This window comes from Typopeltis vanoorti, chromosome 6 (genome assembly GCF_054136105.1).
Source record: "Typopeltis vanoorti isolate ZY-2024b chromosome 6, IOZ_Tvanoo_1.0, whole genome shotgun sequence".
Taxonomy (NCBI): domain Eukaryota; kingdom Metazoa; phylum Arthropoda; class Arachnida; order Uropygi; family Thelyphonidae; genus Typopeltis; species Typopeltis vanoorti.
The window spans coordinates 127,708,306-127,728,186 of record NC_143554.1 but is presented as its reverse complement, the minus strand read 5'-3'; the positions used below and the strand labels follow the sequence as shown (position 1 = coordinate 127,728,186).

The 19,881-nt window shown below is 36.7% G+C and overlaps 1 protein-coding gene across 2 annotated transcripts in view; it reads right to left on the bottom strand.

Moving 5' to 3' along the window:
• mtDNA-helicase (mitochondrial DNA helicase) overlaps positions 1–19,881 on the bottom strand; it is a 261,591-nt gene that overhangs the window by 41,531 nt on the left and 200,179 nt on the right. For both annotated transcript variants that reach the window (XM_090393687.1, XM_090393686.1), the window contains exons 12-13: positions 17,774–17,888; positions 10,581–10,769 (exon numbers count right to left, since the gene is read on the bottom strand). In XM_090393687.1, coding sequence (XP_090249813.1) covers positions 10,581–10,769; positions 17,774–17,888 — 304 coding nt within the window. The remainder of the gene's footprint in view (positions 1–10,580; positions 10,770–17,773; positions 17,889–19,881) is intronic.

The window sequence follows — 19,881 nt, the reverse complement described above, 5'->3', positions numbered from 1 at the left end:
GAGAATACAGAGACAAATGTAAGAAAGCTAAACACATTGTAAAAAAAAAGCTAAAAAAAAGTCATGGGAGGACTTTGGCAAGAACATAGAAAATAAATATCAAGAAGGTGGCAAAATATTTTGGAGGTTATTGAAGAAGCTTAGAAATGGAGGAAAGAGTACTGTAAAAGGAGTTAGAGATGATAAAGGCGAAATGAAAACGGGAAAAAAAGATATTACTATTACTATTATTACGGGCAACTCCAGGGAGTCATTAGACTCATCGAGGGAGGCCCCAAATCATATTCATCACAACTATTTGACATTCATACAGTATCTATCATACCTCGCCTTAAACTCATTCACTGTCACAGCATCCACCACAGACTCAGGGAGCGCATTCCACTCATTCACTACTCTAAAAGTAAAGAACCCAGCTCTAACACCTTTACTAACCACACTTTTGCCCAGTTTCCATGGATGTCCCCTAGTCCTCCCACAACCAGCCCTGTTCTCAAAAATATCTTCTGAATTAATTTTATAGAAACCCTTCAGTAATTTGAATGTCTCAATCATATCTCCCCTCCTCCGCCTATCAACCAATTTTTGCAACCCACAAATCCTCAACCTGTTCTCATAAGGTTCATTCCACAGACCTGCTATCATCTTGGTCACTCGCCTCTGGATCCTCTCCACCTCCTCCCCATCAAGAAGAAACCTAGGTGACCAAATCTGAGCACAGTAGTCTAGATGGGGTCTTATCAAGGCTCGATACAGAGGAACAATAACCTGCTTGTCTCTGCTTGTCAACGTATTCTTCAGCAACCAAGTGATTTGATGAGCTGATTTGGCCACTTTTGCAATGTGTCCCCTAAATTTCAATTCCTTATCTACCAACACTCCTAAATCTCGTGCCTCATCAATTTCCTGGAGCACAGTTCCACCAATGCAGTAAACTGCCGCCAATCTTTTCACCCCAAAATGCATAACCTTACATTTTGCCACATTAAACTGACATCCATTCTCCTTAGCCCAGACCTCCAATCTATCCAAATCATCCGGCAAAATTTTGACATCATCTGCATTCACTATTGCCCTACCCAACTTCGCATCATCCGCAAACAAATGAACTGTTCCTCTCAGATCCTTTCCTATATCATTTATGAACAAATTAAACAGCAGTGGTCCAAGAACAGATCCTTGTGGCACACCACTAGTCACAGGCCGTCTTGTGGACTCTACTCCTGAGTAAACCACTCTGATATCTCTCCGTCAACCACCCTCCTATCCATCTCACCAACCCTATGTCCATCCCCATATGCCCCAATTTACTGATTAGAATTCCATGTGGTATCCTGTCAAAGGCCTTGGCAAGGTCCAGTAGAATCACCGTAAACCCATTACCCTTATCCAGTTCAGCCGTCACTGTGTTATAATACGTGAGCAAGTTACTGAGGCATGACCTACCCTTCACAAAACCATGCTGTCCCCGATACAGTATCCCATTTTCTTCTATCCAATCTTGTATTTTCCTCTTGACTATTTTCTCTAAGACCTTGATAATGATTCCTGTTATGCTGATTGGCCGGTAATTTTCAACAGCAGCCTTGGAACCACCTTTGTGCAGTGGAACTATTTTCCCCTCTTTCCACCCCCTTGGGACTGACCCAGTCCTGAGGCTCAAATTAAACAAAATGGTCAAGGGCACTGACAATTCTTTGGCCGCTTCACGTACAACACGAGCTGGTATACTATCCAATCCCACAGATGTATTGACATTGAGGTTATGCAATAGACTAGTTACCTCTACTTCATTCATCACAATTCCAGTATAAGCTGTTGGTTTTTCCATTCCTGCAAAGTCACCACCTGGATGATATACTCTTGCAAAGTGCTCGCTCAGTAATTCCACAATATCGACTGATTCAGTTACCTCCCTACCCTCAGCATTTTTTAAGATCATTCTACCATGAGCATTTTTCCTTTTACTTGCAACATATTGAAAAAACTGTTTGGGATTCTCTTTAGCCTGCATGGCCAATTTTCTTTCGTAATCTGCTTTTGCTTTTCTTACCACCCTTGTTACCATCCTGGCCTGAGCTTTATACTGTTCCTGCGCCTGATGGTCACCCTTCTCCTTAAAATTCCTCCACAATTGTTTCTTTTTTTGCAGCTCAAGCTTAATAGTGTTATTCATCCATTTAACCCCTAATTGATTTATTATTCGGACTCTTGGTATACAGTCAACCATTGCCTCCTGCAAACAGTTCTTAACCACCTCCCATGCACTATCAACATCCAGCCCTTGCAGTTTTACATGCCATGGCATTGAGCCAAGCACACACCTAAGCTTGTCATACTTACCAGCCCGGTAATTCCACATGTACCCTGTCTTAATTGTAAATTCGACTCCTTTAGCCACCTCCCAAGTCATGACTTTATGGTCACTCTCACCAATTGGTGGCAACATGGTCATGTTCATTACAGCCACATTCTCGGTTGCGATTACTAGGTCCAGCACTCTCTGCCCCCTGGTATTTTCCAATACATGTTGCCGTAGATAGTTGTCCCTTAATAACCGCATAAAATCCAATTCCTTCCTCCCATGTGGCCTCTCCTCTTTCCAGTCAATGTTACCATAATTGAAATCACCCATAATAATTACCCTCCTTCCACTCATTTCTTCTATTTGCTTATGCATACTATCCCCACCATCCACTCCATCACCCGGTCTATAGCAGCACCCAATTGTATATTTTGTTCTGCTGGATTGTATCTCACACCAAACAGCCTCAAATGCGCTTTTTTCCCCATCATGCAGTTCAACTTCTATACTCCTTGGCTGAAGGTCATCAGCTATCATCAATAACACTCCTCCCCCCTTTTTATTCACCCTGTCACTCCTGAACACGCTATACCCTTCGCATTCAATCCCACTAGCTTTATCATCTTCTGTCAGCCATGTTTCACTAATACCGACAACCTCTGGCCTGGAAGTGCCAACCATGGCCAAAAACTCTTCCTTCTTGTTCCTAATATTCCTGGCGTTAGTGTACATGAATCGCAGAAGCCCATTTGTCCCATCCTTACTTTGATGCCTTATACTAACTATCCCATTCTGATTTGTTGTCCGTCGTACTCGCTTGGGCATAATATACTCATTCATACACTTAACTGCCCCCCTAAAGTCAGCATATCTACTCCCCCCCCTCTTAATAAATCTAGTTTCCCTGAGTCTGTACATCCACTTCCACATCATTCATCAACACTCTTTCAAGTCTCCGTACACCAACTCCATTCAAATGCAATCCATCCATCTTATATAAGTCCTTTCGCCCATCGAACTCATTCCACACATCCACAAATTCCACACCACTCTCCATGCATAACCCACGCATAAAGTCATTGGCAATTATGGCCATCCTTCTAAACACTTCACTGTCATACCGCGGTAAGATACTCACCATCCTAACTCTCTCACTCTTCTCTTTTGCTACCTCAAACAACTCCCTCACATCCTCTATCATTTCCATTTTGTCCTGTTTCAAATCATTCGTTCCTGCCACGATTATCATCTCTTTCACCCTCTGTTTTTGCAGTCGAATAGATTCGCTGACGTCCTTTATGATCGCACCCGGCTGGTACGACTTCGTTAAATTCTCAATTATTACGCCTCTTAATAGCGAATCCCCATACAGCACTCGCTCCTTCATTTTATTGACGTTTGCAAACATTCTATTATTTGCCGTCGCAGACTTCCGCCGGTTATTTGTCGGTACGTTCAACACACATTTTTCCATACGCTCCAGTTGTCTTTTAGCTCTGTGTATGGCACCATTCAAACGGGCAATTTCTCTAATATCCTTGAAGTATGGAGTAATTATTTCGAGAAATTGCTAAATGAAACAAGCAGTGATAGCACAGTGGTAAAAAACACTCAATAGGCATACAATCATGAATACATATCCATACTTGAAGTAGAAAAAGTCATCAAATGTGGAAAGGAAGCAGGAGTAGATGATATTCAACCAGAAATGCTGAAGTATGGTGGTATAAAAGTATTGCAGTGGCTGTACTGCATAGTTCAGAAGGCCTGGACAGAGGGACGAATTCCAGATGATTGGAGTACAGCTCTAATAGTACCCATATATAAAAAGGGAAATAAAACTGGTGACAATTACAGAGGTATTTCCCTACTGAGTGTTCCTGGTAAGATATACTGGAGAAATGGTTGAGAAGAATTGTAGAAGAAAAGCTTGGTGAAGAACAAGCTGGTTTCATCTAAATAGAGACTGTCAGGATCAGATTTTCACTTTATGACAAATAGTGGGGAAATCATGGGAATATAACAAAGATCTCTATTTGAGTTTTGTAGATCTGGAAAAGGTATATGATAAGGTGCCAAGAGAAATGCTAATCAATACGCTACAGTTATATGGTGTCAATGGAGCATTATATGAAGCAATACTTAGTCTTTATTTGAGTTGTAAGTCAGCAGTTAGAATTGAAGGAAGTACAGGAAGATGGTTTAATGTTAAATCTGCTGTGAGACAAGGATGTACATTATCCCCTCTGTTATTCATTATCTATATGGATCACATTATGAAGGAAAGTGGTATTAAACATGATATCAAAATTGGAGATGTTAATGTGAGCTCTTTGCTTTATGCTGACGATGTTATACTTCTAAATAAATACGCTACAAGTTTGCAAGATTCCCTGAATAATAACTGTTGAATAACTGTTGTAATAGATATGGTATGAAGGTCAGCATTAAAAAGACAAAGACAATGAAAATAGGTAGAATTGTTGAAAATGTCAATTGTGTTGTGAACGGGGAACTTTTGGAACAAGTAAAACATTTCTGCTACTTAGGCACGATTTTTAGTGAAGATGGTAAATTAAATATAGAAATAGACAACAGAATCAACGAAGCTGGTATGGTAGGAAGTCAATTGAATAAATTCATATGGAATAAGAGAGAAATTAGTCGGAACACTAAATTAGCTGTATACAAGACAGTGTTCAAATCAGTTTTAACTTATTGGATCTGAGAGCTGGGTCAGAAGTAAAACACTTGAACAAAGACTAGAGACCACAGATATGAAAGTTCTGAGAAAGATTAGAGGCAAGAACAGATGGCATCAATGGCAATATCATATTAAAAATGAGGATATTAGGAAAGAACTTGACTTTGTCAGCATCCAGGAATGTGTTAGCAGAGCTAATCTCAGGTGGTATGGTCATTTAAACAGAATGGGCGAGGAAAGATTGGCAAAAAAAGTGTTCTCTGCCAGATTGGCAGGAAAACGACCCAGAGAAGACCAAGATATAGGTGGTTTGATAGGGTACAAAGTGCCTTAGACGACAGAAATATAAGATCTGATAATATTGGAGTCTTGACGAGTAACAGACTGATCTGAAGGAAAATTGTAGATAGGAAGTTAGGAATGATGTAAATTTTTCATGTAGTACTATCATATCCTGTACACCCCTTGAGGGTACATGGCAGGGGGGCTTGCATTCAGAAATGGATTGACAGAGAATCTTTATTTTGCAATATACAGCATGGATTTACTATGGATAGGTCATGTTTTACCACATCTATAATAATCTTACCATTGAGTTAGACAAGGGGAATGGATACACCAGGATACTTTTGGATTTTGCTCAGGCTTTTGACAGAATACAGCATGGTAGACTGTTGCATAAATTGAAGAATATGGGATTGGATTATAAAATATTGGCATGGATAAGAGGATGGCTGGCTGACAGACATGCGGCATGGTACCAAGGTGATGCACAATGACAGCAAAGCCCACATTGTCTAGTAATTTGAATTTGCACAATTTTATTCAGTGCAGTGTGTGTGAAATGTATTCGTCAAGAAAATTAAAGAATATATGGAGGGAAATTGAAACCAGAGAGAGAGAGAGAGAGAGTATGCATTAAGTGTTTAAAAAGTGAATGTTTGTTAGGTGATGAGAATGCAGCAAATATCGACAGTAAGATCGAAAATTATATTAATGTCAAACGTGTGGCCATGGAAATACAGAAAAACAAAATGGACATTAATAAAGAAATAGTGTGATTAAATGTTATCCTTCATAGAACAAAGCACACAATTGAAAAATTGCAGAAGCAACAAGAGAATAGCAATGCTGAAAAGAAAAATAAGAATGTGGTCTGGAGGAATAATAAAGGCAGACTAAACAAAGAAGAAAACAATTGAAGGGGAAAATTATGTATGGAGACTCAATGATCAGTGGAGTATTAATGAAGGTGTGACAAAATCCTGTTTTCCAAATGCAAAATTGACGGTATTAGCCATGTCATCCGGATGCAAAGAGGTAAGTTGAAGGAAATGATTGTCTTGGATGTTACAAATAATTTGAGAGGTGAGAAGCATTCTATGAGGGAAGATGAAAAGGAGTTGTTAGAAGAGGCAAAACTGAAGAGAGAGAGAAGGTGTAAGTCTTACTACACTTATGATAGAGGAAGGAGGCAATGGTAGCCAGTGAGCCTATATGTAGATTGTGCAGAAGGAATCATGTAGGAGTTGTTGATCAGTGGTCTCTGTTTGACAGAAAGAAGGATTTATACAATGCTCATGGATGCATCTAAATGGTTTTGGTGTTAAACTTAAGCAATTAAGGAGGAAGCAAGTGAGTTTATGTGAAGGCACCCATGAGGTGAGTGAACATGAGAATGACCAAGTGTGAAATCTAGTCTTTCAAGTAAATTGAACAGGGTAGTCAATTCAGGAAGTAAAGTTGGGTGGGAGACTAAAGGAATGCTACAGTTTCTATATTCTAAAGCCAGAAGTATCAGGAACAAGAGGAAGGGGTTTGGGCATTGATTAGTGAAACATTGCCAAAAGTTATAGCCATTAGTGAGACTTGGCTAACAGCAGATGATGTAGTTACAGTGAGTCAATGTGAAGAGTTTAGTATTTTCAAGGAAGATAGAGAAGACAGGTTGGGAGAGGAGTCTGTTGATGATAGCAAATATACTGCAGCCAAAAAGAATAGGAGATGGGCTGGGCAGGGGGGAGGGCTGTTCATTTGGGTCAGTAAGACAAAATATACAGTTGGTTGTTACTATAGGCCAGAGAGTTCCACAGATGATCTGGAAGGCATGCAATGCAAAGTTAGCCTGAGTACAGGTAGTGATTATTAATGGGGACTTCAACTATGGTGATATAGACCGGAAAGATCACATGGCAGGAAGAAAATAAAATTTATACACCTACTAAGAGATAATTATTTAATGAAGGAAATGATGGAGGGAACTAAGGGTGGGTGGTACTAAGGGTAGGACCTGGTCCATAGGCTGTTCTGATCCTATGGACTAAGTCACAGAATCAGAAGAGCTATCCATAACCAAGGTGACAACATTGCCTCCAAATGGTAAAAGTAACCATCTGGTCTTGACTTGGGAGATTGTACAACATGAGGAATATTCTGTCAAGAAGGGGTATATGTAGAAATACAAGGCAGGTGATTATGACAAGCTTAGAAAGAAGCTTAAATCTATGCTATGGCATAAGTCTCATGTACTACTAACATAGAAGTTAGTAGTGCATGGGATATAGTTAAGGGTCAACTAGCAGTATTAAATTGTATACCTAGGGTGAGGGTTAATCAGCTAGGAGTTAGATGAAGAAGTAATATCATTAAGCACGAGCTGCAGAAGTAGAAAATGCTGTGGAGGGTACATAAAGAGAAAGGTGACCAGCATGGCAAGTAAGGCAAAATTAGATTATGAAAAGAATCTAGCCAAGCAGGCCAAAGGAAATCCCAAAGGGTTCCTTCATTATGCGGTAAGTAAGAGGAAGAATGACTATGGAAGATTAACCTTAATGAGTCACAAGTAGACAGAAGCGGATAAAATAGTTCAGTTACTGAGTGACCACTTTGCAAGGGTATATCATGCTAGTGAGGTTACTGCATTAACCTATGTGATAGACACTAATATGGGGACAGAGGTGGATGAATTGGAGGTTCTTAGGATATTGCAGAATCTCAATGTAAATACAACTGTGGGATTGGATGGCATATCAGCTAGGGTATTGTGAGAATGTGCAAGGGAAATGACAATGCCTTTGACTAGGCTCTTTGGTTTAAGTCTCAGCTCTGGTCGAGTTCCAAGGAGTGGAAAGAGGGCAAAATAATACCTTTGCATAAGGGAGGTTCTAAGATTGCAGTAGCAAATTATATAGACCAATCAGTATCTCAGGTGTGGTGATAAAAGTACTGGAAAAATTGGTAAAAAAGAGAATTCAAGAATGAGTAAGTAAAAATACCGTATGAGAGTCAACATGGCTTTTTTGAAGAGTCGGTCATGCCTTAGTAATTTATTAACTCTTTATAATAGAGTAACAGCTGCATTGGATAAAGGAAATGGCTACATGATAATTTTGCTGGATTTTGCAAAGGCATTTAACAGAATACTGCATGGAACTCTGTTGTGCAAATTAGAACAAATGGGGATGGTATGACACTAGTTAAGTTGATAAGAGGGTGGGACTGCTGGACACACATCAAAAAGCAGTATATGGAGGGACAGAATCGAGACAAAAAAACAGGTGACTAATGGTGTGCCCAAAGGTTCAGTGCTAGGACTACTGCTGTTTAATTTGTACATAACTGATATAGGAAATAACTTGAAAGGAAATATTCAGTTGTTTGCTGATAATATGAAACTACAGTATTAGTTAATACTCTAGATAGAGTATTAGTTAATCGAGGCGATGTGGACAACTTGCAGGGTGATTTAAATACTCTGTGTCAGTATGGGCAAAAGTTAATGGGTTTCAGTTTAATGTGAAGAAATGCAAAGTAATGCATTTTGGGATAAATTCAGGGGTGGTGGAAGACAGAGTTAAAGTTTAGAGGATATATTGCTAAGGTTGCTATGGTAGCGTATAAGATTACTTGGCTATTGAAGAACACATTAACAAGAAGAGATAAGAAAGTTGTTATTCCTCTTTATAAGGCTTGATATGCCCACATCTGGAATACTGTGCTCAAGTCTGGTCTCCTTGGTTTCTTGAGAATGAGGAAGCAGTGGAGAGGATTCAGAGGTGAGTGACCAAAATGGTGAGTGGCCTGTTTGGCCACTCACCATTTTGGTCACTCATTGAGGGTGTGTGGATTGCAGAGGTTAGTTGATAGGAGAAAAAGAGGGGATATGATAGAAACATTTAAGTTGCTGAAAGGAGTTTATAGGATGGATGCAGGTGGGGAGGAATATTTCAGCACTTGGCTAGAGGGATCAGAACAAGGAGTCATCCCTGAAAGTTGAATAAAGGTGTGGTTAGTAGGGGTATGAGGACTAGAATGGAGAGTGGTGAATGTGTGGAATGGGTTGTCAGATTCAGTTGTGAGTGCTTTGTCTGTTAATGGTTTCAAAGAGAGGTATGATAGATTGGGTCTCTGGCAATGAGTCTTCAGACTCCATGGAGATGCCCGTATAATAATTATAATAATAATAATAATAATAATGAGCAACTTCAAACGGTCTTCTCTCTCAATGAGTCTTTGCCTTTCTGGAGGTGAATACATAATAATGTGGACCTCTTTGGCCAGTTTGTGATATCTGTCAGTATTTTGAGTTATTCTTCTTCCTTCAATATGGCCACCTATATATATATATGTTGACGAACATACCAGCACCGAACATTTCAGTCCATCCCAAAAGTGCACTGAGTTGATATCCAAACTCTGTACAAGCTAGGTCCTCTGTAGTCCAATGGTAAAGGGATTTTTTTTTTATTTTAATTTAACACTTAATTATGAAAGGTTGTAAATGTATAGTACATTTGATATATTTTAATTTTGATATTTTATTGTCTGACTACATTAGTAATGTAGTCAGGCTAATTTTTTATTATTATTTATATTGCCATTCTAAATTTTGATTTCATTTATTTTTTAAGTTAATTTAGTCGCTTGAAAAATTTCACGTTTGGTCCTAAGAGCAGGGTTTCTGGATTATTTTTTTTTTTTATATAAATGGAAATTTATATGGAAAAATGGAAAAAGATGAAAATTTTTCAAGCCACTTTAGATCTCTAATAAGTAGAGCAATTATCTCATGTTGTTCAATGAAATTCATCTTCCACTTAAAAGATTTTCATGAACATCTAAGTCCATGGTGGGATTGAAACCAATAGCCTGCTGGTTAGAAAGCAGGTATGCTATCCAATAAATTACAACTTTAAAACATTTCTGGTATTATAGATTGGTATTGTGGGTGACTAAGGTCACTAATCCAGAAACCCCTCATATATCGGATAAAAATCCATAACACTTCATAAAATGACTTTACCACACAACTTAAAACTTCAACTTGTTTAGGAAAAGAAAAAAATGTATTCGCTTTTAAAAGAAACAAAAAATAAACCTCAGCAGAAAAATTCTAACAAACAAGAAATCAAAAAAAAGATTAAATCTATCAGATTTTTGTTTTTAGGAACTTACAGAAAAAATCTCATCATTCTTATTAATTTTAGAACTTTTAAGAAACCTAAGCTTCAACAAAGTTATCAGTTGTGAAAATAACCAATTTTCACATTTATAAAATAAAAGAATACTCACCTTGCGGGGATGTACAACCAGAGTCACGTGACAATTCTGTTGGGTGGCAAATTTGCGAAAAGCCCCCACTATGAGATCCTGCCGCCAATATCTGTCAAAGATACGTGATTCTTCTGTTCCCAACATAAACTGCAAATTGTCCACTATTACATGCTGAATGTCATGCACATAAACTGCATGTGCCATAGCCTGAGAAAAAAATATTTAAAGAAAACAACATGACTCACTTCTGTACCAGAAGTACAGTGATTTGAAACTGTTTTTCACATTTCAAACCCCTCTCTCTCTCAATTAAAACTTCAGCAAATCATTTGACTTATGTTTGAAGGTTAAAGTAATGCAGATGTCATATAATTCACATATACAAGTAGTCAAAAAAGTCTGACACCTTTTGATTAGTTGGCAAGTGTACACTTGGATAAAGGATTAAACCAAGAATATAATTCCTCGAGATTTTCAATTTATAATACCTGTATAACCAAGTTAAAAAAACTTTTAACATCTATTTCTAATCCAGAGTATTTTAATACTCTGGATTAGAGATAGACGTTAAAAGTTCTAAAATACAGATAGATGTTAAAAGTTGTTCATTATTACTTCCATAATAAAACCAATAATTTAACAAAAAAAATATGCTTAATTGGACTGAAGAAAAAACCAAAAAAAACCAAACACCTGGAATCTAGACATCCTCTTGTACCTAGAATATATATGGATTCCTTAAACTGCATGATGAACAAAACTTGCCATTTGAGACCAATTGTTAATTTAAGATTCTCTCTAACCTCTTTATTAAGTATCTGGCATACTCAAACCACACATCAGGCAAACATCCTCCTATGTGAAGAACACAATACGCTTCATAGAAAATATCAAAGGCATCACAATGGTTCCTACTGATATAATTACAAGCCTGGACATAGTAAATCTTTTCACAAATATTCCAAGAATAAAAATCATACAAATACTTCAGGAAATTTTCCCACCGGACACAGTGGACTTTTCTTAAACATTTCATTAATAGCACTTTTTTCAAATTTGAAGATTTTTTTAACAAAAAGGATTAGCAAGGATTAGCTGACCTACTCATGGAGTGGTTTGAAAAAATAGCCCTCCAGTATTGAGGAACATAACCAAAAATTTGGCAAAGATATATCAATGATATTTTTATCATCTGGCCAGGTTCTTCTACCCAATTAGAAGATTTCGTTACCTTTCTGAGCAACATCCACCTTCAAATCAAATTCACAGGTGAATTAAAAAGAAATAGGTCTTTTCTGTTTTTGGATACATTAGTTAAGATAGAGCAAACACATTCAACTTCTCAGTTTACAGGAAAACCAACTAATACAGGATGTTATCTACATGCAATCACCAATAGCACCCAGCACAAAAAATAGGTATCATCCATTCCTTATGTGATAGATCCTACAGAATTTCCAAGAATATAGATAAAAGAAACCAAGGGTTACAGTATCTTAATTCTGTCCTTCCAAAAAATGGCAACAACCAAACATTAGTCAAAAAATTCTCTCAATTTCAAACACAAACAGAACCAATAAACTAAGAATATAAAAGAGCAGTGATTCTCCCATATATACAATCAATCATGGATAAAAGAGCAAGACTGCTTCGCCAAAAAATCTAAAGGTCATTTTCTTCCTCCAAAATCTCTGAAACCTCCTAAACCACCACATCCACCACTTAAAAAAAACCAGCTGTCTACAAGATCAGTTGCAGTTGTGGGCTCCAATACATAGAACAAACTGGAAGATCTAGGAAGATACACCAATCAGAATACATCAAGGATATTGAGAATAAAAGAATGGCAACAAACTGAAATGCCCCACGTTTTATTGTCAAGAGTAGTATTCAAAAATCAGCTGAAATGATGAAGTATCTTCTCCAGTATAACAAAAAACAAGGGATGATTTTACATCAAGTCTGGTCTTCCTTAATTCATCATGACACACTTGTATCTGCCAGCAGTACACAGCAACTCATGAACCAGCAGCCAGAAAATGCACACCTTCATTGTTTTTTCAAATATTCTTTACTAGAAATATTAACTGTTATTACTTTGTTTGTATTTATTTTTTTTAATTTATTCATGCTATTTCCTGATAAAGTGAAACAAAGTTTTTCATGCAATAGTCGAATTAACACAAAATTTCTTTTTGACTTCTTTGTGAGTGGTTTAATACCGGAACATAGTGATTCTAATATGTCTTTTCTCCACAAAAGCCTACAACTTCATCCTTCTAGCTAATAGCATATACTGTGAACATTAAAGTAAATGTTGTATGCTCACCTTTTGGAATTTTGTTTTACTATGTCATCACAGATGATGGATAGTTTGTATCTGAAATATTAGACAATTTCAGATTATCAAAAAAAAACTTTGTTTTCCCTTATGTATACCTAAGAAATTGACATGTTCATATTTAAATTAACTATGCAACAAGTACTTCTGAAGTTACAGCTTCTACTTTAAGCACACAAGATATGATAACATAAAAATTTTACTGCAAGATGCAACTAACTTTCTGCTTAGAGCCTTTCAGCCAGGAGGTATACTATCTACTGTATGCATGTTAAAACATTATCACTGTATTGAGAACAGTACTCTAACTTTTCTCTTAATTCCGTCAATCTCCGTTGAAAGTGGCAATGAATGTATGTATGAAGATGGAGTATATTGCAACGTGGGTTGGGGAAGTTGAGACTGAGCAGATATATGTGGTAAGTGGTGATAAAGGTGATAGGGTGAGTGCAGTGGGGAAATAACAACCAACACATAGCTTGGATAGGACTGGCTATAGACCTAAAAATGAACTGCTATGTTTGTTTGCAAATGCCAGAAGTATCAGAAATAAGGGAGATGAAATGGTTTCAGTGATTGAGTTTAATCACCACAAAATCATTGGAATATGTGAAACATAGTTGAATGAAGATGATATTGCAACAGGAATAGAAATGGAAGGATACAGTATTTTTCATGAAGATAGAAAGGGCAAGAAGGGAGGGGGAGCACTAGGAATGTGGAAGGTGCTGATGAAGAAATATATAAACAACTTGGATTAGTGAACAAAGGAAGGGTAATTATTATGGGTGATTTTAATTATTGTATAGATTGGAATGAAGAAATAGCATTAGGGAATAAGGAAAATGAATTTCTTGAGTTCTTGAGAGATAACTATCTCAGGAAGCAGGTAAAAGAGGGCATGCGAGGATCGAGTTCTAGATCTGATCATTTCATCATAGGATGTAATTATGAGAGGGGTTTCACCCTTTCCTCCAGCTGGTGAAAGTGATCATGAAATAATCACCTGTGTTGTGGCTAGTCATATGCAGACTTTTGGGAAGAAAGGATATATGTGGAATTATAAGGCTAGTGATTACAACAAGCTTAGGAGACAGCTTGGAGCTATAACATAGAATGAGGAGTTGAGCAGTAAGGAAATAAATGCTGCATGGCAACTGACAAAGAAATACATAACAGCATCAATGTGTGAATGTATTCCAAAGGCCAAAAGGATGAATAAGGTAGGTGTAAAATGGATGAATGTGGAGCTTAAGCATGAAATCTGGAAAAAAAAAAGTAATTTGGAGGAAGTACAAGATGAATAATGTGACTGATTATTACCATTATTCATCTTGTACTTCCTCCAAATTACTTTTTTACCGATTACAAATTACCCAAAGAATAAAAGAACAAGCCAGGAGAGTGACTCAGTTAGCAAGGAATCTTCACACTAGTTTGGAATACAAGAGTATACAAAGGACTTGAAATTGGAAGTGATCAAGACTTAGTTTCAAGCAGAAAAAATAAATAAATATCACATTGATTTTTATCTATAAAATGAAATTGGAAGTGATCATTATTTAGTTTTAAGCAGGATAACAATAAATACCATATCCATTTTCAAGTCCTCTGTATAGTCTTCTACCCTGAACCAGTGTGAAGATATCACTGTCAGCAATAATACAGTCAATAAAACTTGTGTCTTCTCTTCATCTGAGTTTGTGCACATTTTTATGTTGAAGCATGTGTTAGTGATGACTAATTAATCTTTGTACTGGAAAAAAGCAAGTGACAAGGTGCAAAAGCTTTTTTAAAAAATACTACAATTATGTGGGACAAATGGAGCATTATACAGAACAATACATAGTCTACTGTATATTGAAGTTGTAAGTCAGTTGTTGAAATTAAAGTAGGAAGAAGGTCTGCTTTAAAATTGTGTAAAAAAGGTGTGCACTATCTCTGCTCTTATTTATCCTCTGTATGGACCACATTATGAAAAAAAAAAAAAAAAAAAAGTAGCATTAAACGTAATAACACAACCCAGCGATATCAAACTTAGCTCTTTGTTTTATGCAGATGATATACCCCTAAACAAATCTTGTGCAAGGTGCAGGATTCCTTAACTAAATTGAATAACAGCCAGAATAAATTTGGTATGAAAAGTAGCAACAAAAAGATCAAAAATTCCAAAAATAGGCAGGAGAATAGAAAATTTCAACTATATTCTCAATGGAGAACATATAAAACCAATAAAATGTTTCAGTTATTTAGGCACAGCTTTGTGAAGATGACAAATTAAATATGGAAACAGACAACAGAAGCAAGCTGGTGTGATGTGTAGCCAGCTGAATAAATTTCTATATGAATAAAAGAGAAATAAGCCAAACCACTAAACAAGCAGCATACAAGAGTGTTCAAACCAATTTTAAGCTATGGATCTGGGAGTTGGGTTAGAAATAAAGCACTTGATCAAAGATTAGAAACCAGAGATACAAGAGTGCTGAGAAAAATTACTGAGATAAACAGATGGCATTATCGGTAAAATCAGGTATTAGGAAGGAACATGATATTCCTTATATTCAGGAATGTGTCGGCAGATCTAATCCAAAAATTTATGGTCACTTAAACAGAATGGGAGAGGACAGGTTAGCAAAACAAATCATTGATGCTAAGATGGCAGAAAAAGATCGAGATTGATTCAGACAGAAGTGTTTTAAAGACAGAAATATAGAAAATACAGAAATATTACATACAGTACAGAGTGCTGACAACTGATAAACTAATTTGGAGAAAAATTGTTGATAAGAAATTAGTGATAATGAAACATAATCATGTAGCACTGTCATAGTACCTGTATACACCTTGGGATTAGATATCAGGAATAGTGATAATATATCAGAAATGGTGGTAATTATTTCTTTCTTTCTTCATTCTTTAAAGGTACTTGTGGCATAACTATAAAACAAGAACATTACATAACCACAGTAATAAAGTAAAATATTTCATAATGAAAATAATACATCTTCAACATGTAGAAACAATAAGCAAATCAAAGAACAGGAAAACAATGTATAAAGAACAATTGGCATGTGGAAATTGATATTAATAAATAATATTAAAACTGTTTTTGATGTTTACATAAAATGAGAATCTTCTAAACCTTGGGGGGGGGGAGAATTATTCCAATTTAAATTAGGCCAATGTAAAAGGGCCTCACAACTTTCTTTGAAAAGGCATTCATATTTAAAACTGCTTCTATGGAGAAGATGAACTTCATCCCACAGGATATGGTGTTTTGTTCAAATTTGGTATCGATATTAATTAATTCTTTCTTTTTTTTTTTTTTTCTTCACAGAACAGCCATCTGTCCAAAGCAAATTACATTCACAAGTGATCTGGTAAACAGCAGCTAAAGACAGAGGTGAGAGTTTGTATTTTGTAGATGGAACAGATTAGAAATTTTGTTGATAGGAAAATATGTGGGATTAAGGTGATAATTCAAAATTCTAACAACAGGTTCAGAGATACCAGAAATATAATGGATTGAAATGTTTTTTGATCATAAGCAGACTTTTGATCAAAAGTCTGCTCAACACACCTTTCAAAAAAAAAATTGGTGTTATTTACATCCATCATCAAATCCAACAAATATTGACTCCCATGTTCTAACACCTAAGGATTCCAATATTTTATATATCTGGTATTTCTGAACTTAGCAGCAGAATTCTCAAAAAGTGTCACCTTAATCCCACAAACTTTCCTATCAACTAACTTTCTCATCTGTTACCATCTACAAAAGACAAACTCTCACCTTTATTCTTAGTTGGTGTTTACCACATCCCTTGTGAATGCAATTTGACATTATTAATATTATTTTAGGCAGACAGGCTGTTCCCATGGAAAAAAAAATTAATGAATATCAATACTATACTGAATACATGAAAACTCGAAAGTGTGGTCTGGCACAGATTAATACTGACACTAAACACAGTATCCTGGGATGAAGCAAAAGTTGTGAAGTCCTTTTACATTGGCCTAACCTGAATCAGAACAATTGTCTTTCTCAAAAGTTTAGGAGATTCTCATTTTATGTAAACATCAAAAAGTTTTAATATTATTTATTAATATTAATTTATAACAAGTGGCAACTGTTTTTAATTGTTACAGTTTGCTGTTTCTACCCTTATATGCCTACTCTTTGATTTGCTTGTTTGTTTTGACACACTGATGATATACTGTTATTTTCAGGACAATATATTTCTACATTTATTAAAATTTATTACTGTGGTTATTGTGTAACTTTGTTGTTTTATTTCTTTGTTCAACAGTGATGCAGCACTTTCCTTTCTAAGAGCATCCCATGTGATAAGTGCATTATTATTGCCAGTCCAGTTAGCCGAGTGGTTAGCATAATCTGCTCTCCAGCCAAAAGGCTGTGGGTTCGAATCCTGCCGTGGGCATGGATGTTTACAGTTGTCTGTGAAAATACTAGTGGTGGGCAGTAGATGGCATTGGTGTAGATGATGATTGTAGTAGTTGCAGTTCGTTATAGTTGGTTGGTGAATTGAGTGGTGGAGGAGAAAGATGTAGAGTATGTACCTTCCTTCGATGAGTCACTGGACTCCCTGGAGGTGTCATGTAATAATAATGGCGATTACTGCATGGTGTAACTTTATGGGCACAGAAATTAAAATAAATAAATAATTCTCTCATTTGCATTCTTACTGATTACATATCTGTGGTGATATGGTTAGGCAAAGGAATAAATAAATCATAACTATGGTTTTGTAATACAAAATGATTATTAGAATAATGCTTTTGCATTTAACAAAGCTTTTTTTCTCCTGTATGTGAGTTCTATAAAAAATAGAAAACCAATTATACTTACATCTAATACAGCTTTTATGGATTGTTGCCCTTGAAAAGTCATGAAATACAGAGGAAGCTGCTCAAACTTGTCTGCCCAGAAATCATACTGATCTAAATGTTTTTCTAATGGTAACCTAAGAAGAAAGGAAAGATTCAGAGAAAATCAATTTTGCTTACACTGTTGAAATTCTCTATCCTTGTTCTCTTTGGGTTATAATTCTATTCATTTTTATTCTCATAATTAGGGAGGAATATGAATAAGAGAATAGTTTAATTGGATCTATTACTACCCTCATTTTATTTAAAATATTTAAACTTGTGATGACCTTTTTTAAATTTCACCTTTACATGTAGGCATTATCAACCCTTTAAAGGCAAAATTTACAGAGGCTATCAACAGTTGATGAAAGTTTTTTCACTTGGCTTTGCTACCAATTATGTATTTGGTTTAATCCTTTATCCAAGTGTAAGCAAACAAAGTTTGCACCTGAAGTATTTTCAGGACTGGGGCAACTCGTGGTAAAGGTGGAGTAAGTTCTGATCACTTGCCTTAGTATCTCCCATAATGCAATGCACATCTCCTTGCAGACATATATAATGCTATGCATTAAGGGGAAGGGCCACTACCCAGACTGGTTTCGCTTTTATTGAGGTCTCATCGGTGGGAGCCAGACCCAGAGGTGTTGATGCAAATGCAAAGCGCATCTCTGCAAGGAGATGTGCTTTGCATTATGAGAAATACTAACTCCACCTTTACCAAGAGTTGCCCCAGTCCTGAAAATACTTCAGGCGCAAACTTTGTTTGCTTACACTTGAATAAAGGATTAAACCAAATACATGATTGGTAGCATAGCCAAGTGAAAACACTTCCATCAATTATCTCTAATCCAGAGAATTTTAATAATAATCAATTGACACCTTTTGGCAACTGGTATATGGTGATATGACTTCTGCATTACTTCCTCCTTAGTATGGAATTGGATGGTGTTGAAAAAGGTTGGAATTGGAGATATATGAGAGTTCGGTTAAGATTTTATAGGATGTGCATTCGTACAGTAAGTTAGATGTTATTCAGTGGTGAAATCTGGTCTTAGAGTTACCGTGGGAACATGTAAAGACTTTGTTTCTCATGAGAATTCGCCGTAAAGTCTATATTTCCAAGTCGCGCTATTCATTGTCATTCGAGTGTGTTTTGAGTGTTGATTACGGTCTCACGATAGTCCTTTATATGATGTATTTTGTGTTTATACGATATACGGAAGTCCTTGAGATCTAGCTCAGGTAAGCATATATTTGAATATTTTAAACATGAACAATTTAAGTCCCGATGATTTTATCCAATCGTTGGATAAGAAGCTGGTGCTCGACCTCCTCAAAAAACTGTTGAAGAAATTTGAGGTAGAGTGGCAGCAAGACAACTCCACAGAAGGGGACAACTCAACACCAGTGGAAGAAGGGAAGACGAACCTGATAATCTCTGCTCCCGCTCCAAAACATGATACAGAAACCCATGCTCGGAAAAAACGTTAAAAGTGGAGACTCAGATAAACGAGGGAATGGAAGAAGATAACCCCAACACTGACCTCCCCACACCCAACAACGAAAAAGTTCCTCCAATTGTTCTACGGGAGAAAGAACGTTGGACGGCCCTTAGGCCTATTATGTAAAACCACCAAATTGCCTATTCATGGGCAAAAAACATAGATGATGGAGTTAAAATCCAGCCTGCCACAGTAGGCGACTACAGACTCCTCACAAAAACCATGGATGAGTCATATTTAATATCATACTGATATTAAATATCATACTCACTCACTGAAGTTGGAGAAAAACCTAAAAGTTGTACCCAGGGGAGTAATAGAAAACATCTGCACAGATGAAATTACCGAAGACGTCTGCCTCCACGATCTCCCACCTGTCAAGGTTAGCAGAATGCTATAGGCTGACAAGAGTCCAATGCCCCTAGTACTCGTTGAGATACCCAAAACACACAAGAACATATACAACATAACAACGATCTGTGGTCTGAAAATCACAACAGAACCACTAAAGAAAAGAGCCTCGTCGGGCCAGTGCTACAGATGTCAGAAGTACGGACACGCACAGAAACTCTGCAGAGCAGACTAC